This window comes from Chenopodium quinoa, unplaced genomic scaffold (assembly GCF_001683475.1).
Source record: "Chenopodium quinoa cultivar QQ74 unplaced genomic scaffold, ASM168347v1, whole genome shotgun sequence".
NCBI lineage: Eukaryota > Viridiplantae > Streptophyta > Magnoliopsida > Caryophyllales > Amaranthaceae > Chenopodium > Chenopodium quinoa.
Window position 1 is genome coordinate 812,193 of NW_018742558.1, and position 9,862 is coordinate 822,054.

General features: G+C 31.5%; 1 protein-coding gene across 1 annotated transcript; it reads left to right on the forward strand.

The window, feature by feature from the left end:
* Positions 1 to 3,484: 3,484 nt before the first annotated feature.
* Positions 3,485 to 4,360, forward strand: LOC110720548 (protein Barley B recombinant-like). The gene has a single exon (XM_021899584.1). It carries the CDS (start codon positions 3,485 to 3,487, stop codon positions 4,358 to 4,360), a length of 876 nt encoding a protein of 291 aa, XP_021755276.1.
* Positions 4,361 to 9,862: the final 5,502 nt, after the last annotated feature.

Below are 9,862 nucleotides of genomic sequence, written 5' to 3' on the forward strand. Positions count from 1 at the left end.
GGAAGTTTGAGTAAACTTCTTTGTATGAGAAAGAGAAGTGAGAAAGAGAATAGAAAGAGAAGAGAGAAGTGAGAAGAGAGAAAGAGAAGAGTGACAAGTTGGGCGACTTGTTCCTCGGGGTTTCAAGTTCATATAGGAACTTGAAGTTTGAGTCTTTAGTTTGTAATAGGACCATTTGACCTATTCTAGTGAAGATTCTTTTCCCAAAATCCCAGGTGGTCGTGGTTTTTCTCCTTGTTAGGGCCAAGGAGTTTTCCACGTAAAAATCTCTCTTGCATCTTTCAGTTCCTTCAGTTTATCTTTCTGTTCCTTTAGCTTATTTAGTTTAATTCCGCAAAATTTTTGGCTAAACTCTCATACTACAATTCAACTCCCCCTTCTTGTAGTATTCATTTAAACAACACTGCATATTAAAAAAAATATATAAAAATTACATATTTGAAAAGTTCATAATGAGACGAATCTAACAAGATCCATTTTGAAAATGTTTTTCTTTGTAGATTAGTATGAAACTACGACAAAATTTTAGTCAAATTGTTAAATCAAACCAGACTAGATAATAAAAATTCAGATCAGACCGACCTTTATAAAATTAGACTAGATCTACTCGTTTCAGATGAAGAGAACGAGTCCTAATATTGCACAACAATATAATGCACATGTAATATTATACTCATATATATATTTAGGCAAAAGCTAACGAACACCCCGGGACGTTGGATAAACTAAAATAGAAAGATTAAATTAAAATGAACATTAATTACACCGATTGACGCGGAATTTTATCATGTTCTCCCAAATTAATATCATTTTAGTCAATATTTTAAATGCTTATCCAACGTCCCGGGGCGTTCTTTAGCAATATTCATCTATTTATTATGAGCCAAAATCATTAATTAAAGAAAAAAAAAATTCCGGACAATAACTCAACAAAAAAATGATTCAATGATTCTCACCTCAAAAGACTCGAAGATGAAACACCCCATACAAATAAAACTCCGATAAATCGTATGCCCATCTCAAGGACGGAGCATCAACGGTCAAAATTAGTCCAACGGCAAAAAAGTAAAATGAAAAAATGGAAATGAAATTTGATAAAATAAAATCGAATGGTCAAAAATGATTTGGCGGCTGCCGCCCCTCTGAGAAATGTGTCCCCCCGATCTTGGATTTGCTAGTAGCCGACCCACATTGCATTTGTCGGTTACCTTACCTATACGATTTTTTTTTAAAATGAAATTTATGGAATTATTAAAAAGGAAAGATACTACTTAAATACTAAGTTAATTAAAGTACGATGCATGACATATCATATGCATGACTCATACGACATCATCGTGTACTGGAGGGCATTATTTATGGATCTCATTTTCTTCCTTTTCCCCATTTTTTCCTATCACAATATTGAATTGGTTTTATGTCATAAATTTTTTTTGTAAAATTATAAAAAAAAAAAATCCCATTCCTCTAACTAATAATAATAATAATAATAATAATAATAATAATAATTTCATGATAATTTGTATACTATATATAGGAATTTTAAGGATTAATAGAAAAAAACTTAATATGTGACGAAAATATATCTTCTCGAAATTGATAGATGACTTAGAAATAACTTAGAATTATATAATTTTCTCCTATCAAATATTAAATACTCCCTCCTTTTTTAAATACTTGCTTCATTTCTATTTTTTGCACTATTTATTTGTCCTACTTTGACTAATGTTTGTGATTTATACATAAGAAAAAATATAGTCTTGTGGGTACTTGTTAGAATCATCTCAATGAATAAATTATCAATTTTCAATTGTTAGAATTTATACTTATTGATACTTAAAGATATTAGTGATCGAAGATTAGCATCGGCATGCGTGTCCAAGAGAAATGAAGCAAGTATTTAAAAACGGAGGGAGTAATTGCTAAAAATTTATCGCCATTTGCAAGGCACAACTTTGACTATTGATATTATTTACATTAAATTATTCTTCATTCTCAATCTACATCTTATCTACTTTGAAATAATGTGTCTAAACTAACGGTCTGTTCTCTTTGGCTTAATTTCATTTCAGTTCTGTTTATCTCCATTCAGTTCAGTTCAATTCCTAATTTTCGTCTCTCATAAACAATTCTTTCAGTTCAATTCAGTTGAGCTTCTATCAGTTCAATTCAGTTGAGCTCCAATCAATTTAGTTTAGTTATTTTCAATAAATTAGAACAGACCCTAAATTGAAATAAAGAGAGTAATTATTAAGGATTGCGGATTAAAACAAATGACAACTCTTGTATACATTTTAAAAGTTGTTTTTTTTTTTTTTTTTTTTGGGTATATACTCCAAATTTATTTTATTTTTGTTTATTTGAGTTGTATATAAAATATATTGCATGCTATATCATCTTTGATTACAAGTACTTTACAACATATCAAGTTAAAATAATTTTGTATCTTTCATTATTTTATAAGTTACATATCCACTACATTTGATTATCACAAGTCATTTTTAGGAATTCAAGTCATCATGAGTATTGTAACTTAGTACTCCCTCTATTTTCTTAGATACTACTCGCACTCAAAAAAAAAAAAAAAAAAAAAAAAAATAAAATAAAAAATTTAAAACGTATACAATAGTTGTTATTTGTTTTAATCTTTTTATGCCAACCTTCTATTCATTTTTATCAACTACAACACCATTGTTCTTATCAAAGTTTGAATTAATTCTTTATATAATTGAATTATTTATTCTCTTTCAAATACAAATTGATAATATTTTAGCAACATGTATGCACACAAAAAACTTGTCAATATTTTTATATCAATATATAAAAGAATGACAATTATAACGTTGTGTTAATATTGTATGACGATTTAATATATTTTTTTAGACATTTAACTAAATTTGACCTATATGAGCTCTTCTACCAACCCTAAGATAAGAAAACCAATATGCATTTTGATAGGCTGATCAAAGAAAGTAAATAAATACAAATTATAAATGGACAAGAAGGTCATCGAGGTAGGCTATTGGAACATTATGAAAAAAAAAAAAAAAATTATAATAAATTTATAATATATAATAAATTGAAATTTGACAACCATAATATCTCTTCTATTTAAAGAGAAGGCATTGTCTTGTCCAATTGAAAAGACACCTTAATAGAACAAAGATACTTAGACTAATGGAAACCTCCATAGTTTTGGGTTCCTCATAACCCAATCATATCTTATTTCCAACACTCCATATTTCTAATCTTTTGGGCATAATTCTCATCTTTAACTTTTACGCTAATCTTTCATAGCAATTAGCAACTAGCCTCAAATTAAGCGCAAGCTTAATTATTATACCATTCCTTAACCTAATTTCATTCCTTACCATTTTGAATATTCATTACCTAGCCGTATCTAATCAAACTTTTGAGCAACTTATCCGATCCATATGATCACATTATTTTCCAATTGTGAATCAAACAAGCTTACTAATTAGTAATGGAGTCGTTACACAATGAGCCGTCTCTGTATCCTACTAAACAAATCAAAAACTCGAGGAGAAAAACCTATCACCTTCAAAATCATCCCCATCAATACCAACACCAGCACCAAGCAGCTCAACTGCCTAATATTTTGAGGCAGTCGAGTTGCGGTGCTATACCTCATAAATATGCACTACCTCCGCCTCATGTACAGTTGGAGATGGTGCATGCACTTGCTGGAGGTGTATTTTTGAATCACTTTCCTAACCACTATTCTCACTCCTCTTTCCCCCCAACATTATCCGCTTATCACCATCAAAAGATTCATCAACAGCCGCCTCTCCTCCCTCTTCCCGTCGTCTCCAAACCCGCTTTCCGCTCTCTCCCTCCTCCTCCGCTTACTCGCAACCACTCTCTCCCTTACTCCCTCCCCAAAAAGCAACCCAACAAAACCAAACTGAATTCATCAAAGAAATCAACAACTCCAACAAAAAACCCGAAAAAAGAGGTTGCTGATAAATCTAAGGCCACAACAAAAGGGATAATGAAGAACGGATCATCATCCTTAGTTGAGAATGATCAGCCGTCTGTGGGGCCAGCTAAAGGGGTGAAACCCGGCCCGGTGAGCACTCCAAAGGAAGCGAGCCGGGTTTTAAAGGCGGTGAATCATAAAAATGGAATTGTAAATGAGAAAGAGAAGTATTTTAGTAAAGCATCAGCATCAGTATTTACTATATCTCCTGAATCTCCTCCGCCAAGCAGCCTGCCTTTGCCTAAGTTTCCATTAAGGAAGCTGCAGCAAAGTAAGCTTAGCTGCACTGCCGAGGCGGCTGCTGCGGAGGTTGATCCCGGTGCTACAGACAACCTCTGTCGCATGCTCAAACTCCGGTGAGACGGTCTAATTTTAGTATTATAATTACTTGAATACGTACAAGATGGGTTTACCTATTTTTTTTTATGGGGTTTATGATTTAAGTAACATGATTGAGTAGTACTTAATTAAGTAATTAATTATGTAGATATATTTAAGGCAAAAATCTTCTATTTTGATATGCCTATAATATTGGTGAGAAGAATGTGGTCCACTGTTTTATTATGGATCTACTCTTCTTTTCAAATCTTCGCACACCATATATGTTGGGAGGGACAAACTCAGTGTTTGTTATGTCTTTTAATTTTTATCTATTTGTGTATGAAATCTAAAATGTGAAGTTGTGACTTGTGATCACCACAACATATTTTTTGAGTTGTGGTGAGCAAGATAACTTTCACATAAGTTTGTACTTGTTTTTTTAAGACTATGAAAGAGTATTTAATAATATAGTTTCAGAATTATACGCCTAAGCTTGAGTTCCTATTGTTTTTTTTTTTTGACAGGACCTATTGTTACGATTCTTATAATGGTCTTCATTAACTCTTCAATTAATGTTGAATTATTCAATTAGTAAGACACCAATATAATAGCTCATCAATAGCTTTAATTACTAGGAAAAATTGTCAAAAATAATACAACTTTTGAGCGTTCACAAAAACAAGTCAACCTTTTGATTATCTCTAAATAATACTTTCTCTATTATTTTTTACTTGACCTGCTTTGACTTTTACACTATTCACCACCCTCCTCTAACCGTCTTTTGTGAATAATATATAAGGAAAAACACATTCATGTGAGATCTTTTTAAATCTGTCTCAATTATTACTATCATAATATAACTTTTATAATTCTTACCTACAGAAAATTAAAATTATTGATCGTTAAAGTTATGTATCGGCAAGTGTGATAAAAGAAATAGGCCAATTAAAAAAAAACAGAAGAAGTACAACCTTTAGTATAACCAATTATCAAACCAATAAAGTTTTGACACGTGTCCATTATAAACTTTTATAACTTGTTTAAAGAAAAAACCCTCCAAAGGTTGTATTATTAAAAAATAAAAAATAAACTTATTTTTGAGGGACCGTTTAAAGTTGTATTATTTTTGAAAATTTTTCCTAATTACTATGTCACATGAAAATATAATTCAAGCTATAGTTACATTATATCTTTATTGCATACTTCCTCTGTTCTACAAATACTACAACAAGGATAGATGAAATTACGCATCCCAAATCAAATTTTATATGCTAAAAAGCTATAATTATACAAGAGTAGAAATTATAAGAATTGATATTGTAAAAGTATTTTACGAGGCAAATCTAAAAAGACCCCACATGACTATATTTTACTCTATGAATAGATAATAATATGTGATCAAACAAGCATGATGAATAGTGTAAAAGTCCAATTATTGCAATATTAATAGAATAAAGGAATCTATAAGGCCATAAATGCTTAATACCACCATTGAAAATCTGTGAATAACTTGTATTTGTATATTACTTCCTCCAACCTTTATTTTAGAATAATTAGCAGAAAAAAGATATTTACATCCGTTTTTTATTAGTTGACACATATTTCTTTTTGGTAAGTTTTTTTTTAGTTGATACGCTTTTTTTTTGGGTAAGTTATATACATTGCTTTTTAAGTGTACCCCACTTACTTGATCATTCTCTCTCATCTCCTTAATATGTGTGCCTAAATTGAACGTGTCAACTAAATAGAAGCGGAGGAAGTATATGCATATAATAAGCTAAAAGTGGAATGAATACACAATAAGTAAACATTTATTGTACCGATTTACTCGTGAATTGTGGAAAAATTCTCAACTTAATACTAAAAAAAGAATGATATTAAATGCTTAAAAACACTGCTCTTTTTAGCTGAATACCCCCAATCAGTTTGTAGTAAGACACTGTTATTTTTACCTTAAAAAAATCCGTTATATATTTTCAATTTAATAAAAATAATTTCAGTTAATTAGAAATTACAAAAGTTCATTCAACAAAAATTATTTTAATTCAGCAAAAATCAATATATATATATACATATGTATATATATATATATATATATATATATATATATATATATATATATATATATATATATAGTAAAATACATTGGGGAGCTTAGGTACGTCTTCTCACAAGACCGTGACCTAAACTATCTAGGAGCAAAAAATAAGAAAATTTACTATCCAAAAAAGGATCTATATCCTGATGAGTCGGAGTAGAGTAGCCGAGAGAGGCAACATAGTCTGCTGCCCGATTGCCTTCCCGATAGATATGTCTTGCCTGAAAATTCGTAAAAGAATCCAAAATAGCCTTGACATCCGCCATAAGAAGCTGAAGTTTCCAAAGGCAGCTGAAATGACCCTGCAAAATATTAATAACAGTAAGATTATCGCCTTCAATAAAAATATTAGAAATATGAAATTCCTTAGCAAGAAGGAGGCCATTTCGAAGTGCAATGGCTTTGGCAAGGAAGGCCGGACAAGAACCTAAATTATAAGTTCGACTAGTAATATGATTTCCTAAGTGATCCTGAATGACCACACCTGCAGTAGCAGAATTCTGGTAGGAAGAACCATCAAAATTAAGTTTACAAAAACCGACAGGAGGTGGAGACCATGAGACAATAGGTGGAGTGGGAGGAGGATACACACACACACACACACACACACACACACACACACATATATATATATATATATATATAAGTAAAATAATTTCAGTTCAGTCAAATTGATTTCAGTATAGGAAGATTAATTTCATTTCATCAGCAAAAATAATTTAATTTTAACAAAGTTAATTTCATAACTAAGATTCTCATCACTAAAAATCTAAGAATGCAATGAATCTCTATATGTGTGATATGTGGTACGAGTATTAATAATTAAGATAATCCATGTTAACAATTAAACTAGGGCATATGGTGTGGACACTTCACATATCTAGCTATACTCTATACTTTATTAGTATTTAAAAACACAAACCATCATTCCCATCATGCCACATGTAAACTTTATTTTTCACAAATGTCACATGTTACCTCACATTTTCATTAATCAATCCCCTTTCTCATTTTAATTAAAAAAAAACACTAGCTTTAGTTGAATATATATGTATGATGATTCACTTTCTCCTAACTTAATATCAGATACAACAACATTCAATTGGTAACCTTTTCTTCTTTTATATAAACTATTCATTTTCCAATTAAAACATATTATAAAATAAAAATTTATATTGTATATTTATATATCCTGCATTGCACGAATCAGAAGGCTAGTAGAGTAACTAATTAAATAATAAGAGTTACGATGATGAGTCAATGGGATAATAGGGTTTCTCACAAAAATAAGCGAAGTTATTCTATCACTAGTTAAAAATAAAGAATATGGGCTACATGTTTAGTGAGTTTAAGTTTACCCATATTATAATATAAATTTAAAATTAATATATAAATTATAATATAATATAATATAAACTTACTTTTTTGGCTTCTAAAATATGGAAAGGGCGGGCCATACATGATACATGGTATGAAGTAATAAAAAGGCTATCAAAAGAATTCCAAAGTTGCTATACTAAAAGCCTAATAACCATCTCACCTAAGCACATTTCATGTAACAAAAGGCAATAATAGAGCATATAAACTGAATTTTCTGGGCATAGGACGGGCCATGGCCTGGGTAGGCCCGCCCCTAGATCAATCCATGACCACATTGTATGGCCAGCCACATATAAGAATTTATGTTTGTCGTTCAAAACGTTTAGCAATACTTATGATTTTTGACATTATAATCATAATTTAACATTATTTTATAGTAGCACACTTTCCTTATTATCAAAGTACTTCAAAATTTCAATATAGGGTTTCAAAATTTTGAGGGTTTTTCAATAAAAATAATATTTGAAAAGTCCCTTTTTAAAATACACACATTCTAAGGCTTAATATTAATAATAATTAAAAGTGAATTTATCAATAATTAAACCATAAAATTAATTAAAATAATTGAAGACTATTTTTTTAACAAATCCATGAGTCCACAACCACACATATATGTACAGGAAAGGGAGAGAATTGAAGGGGCGTGGTGGTTGTTGCTACCACCACTACTGCTAGCTTAGTCTGCTGCTGCTCACTACTAAAAAAACAGTAATTTGTGACCACCAACAACGGTCGTTGAAAATAAGGAAAACTATCATAAATAGTAATTGCGACCATCAACTGTCGCAACTCATCGGTCGTAATTTTATTGGTCGCAAAAAAGAGATTTTACGACCACTTGACGGTCGCAAATAATATTGCGACCGTTTCTTGTATTTTCAATATGCATGACATCGAGGTTGTGGCGGAGGAGAAGAGTCTTCCAATACGGTAGCTCCCAAAGAATGCTTTGTTTAAACCACCCTAATTTCTTCTTTTTCAAGCTTGCGAGTGCTTCAGGTCCATCTGTTGTAACACCCTAGAATGCTTTGTTTAAACCACCATAATCTGTCGTATACTCTAACCATCTCCTTTGGCGAGAGTTCAAATCCTTCTGAGTGAAAATGTACTTCAAGCTCTTATGGTCTGTGTAAATTCTACATTTCACTCCATACAAGTAATGACGCCAGATCTTTAGTGCAAAGATAATTGCAGCAAGTTCCAAATCATGGGTTGGGTAATTTACTTCATGGATTTTTAATCGCCTTGATGCGTATGCAATCACCTTTCCATTTTGCATAAGTACACACCCCAAACCATTCTTTGATGCGTCACTATATACATCATAAATACCACTATCGTCTAGCAGAGTTAGCACTGGTGATGTGACCAACTTCTCTTTCAAGAGTTGGAATTCTTTTTCACACTCATCATTCCACTCAAACTTCCTTTCCTTCTTCATTAGAGTAGTCATAGGCTTAGAAATTTTTGAGAAATCTTTTACAAAACGCCTATAATATCCTGCCAAACCTAGGAAACTCCGAACATCAGACATTGTTTTGGGCGTAGGCCAACCCTTCACAGCTTTAATTTTGGCTGGATCTACTTCCACGCCATCCTTAGACACAAAATGACCTAAGAATGATACCTTTTCCAACAAAAATTCACGCTTTGAGAACTTTGCATGAAGATTGTTTTCTCTCAATGTTTGCAGAATTTCCCTCAGGTGTTCTACATGCTCCTTTTTGTTCTTCGAATACACCAATATATCATCTATGAACACTACTACAAACTTATCCATATATTTATGAAACTAACACCCTGTTCATCAAATCCATAAAGATTGCTGGAGCGTTTATTAATCCAAATGGCATTATTGTAAACTCACAGTGTCCATATCTTGTCCTAAAAGCGGTTTTAGGAATGTCTTTATCTGCAATCCTCAACCGATGGTATCTAGACCTCAAGTCAATCTTAGAAAACACGGTTGCACCTTTTCAATTGATCAAATAAATCATCAACCTAGGAAGTGGATATTTTTCTTAATTGTCACCTTATTCAATTCTCTTTAATCAATGCACAAC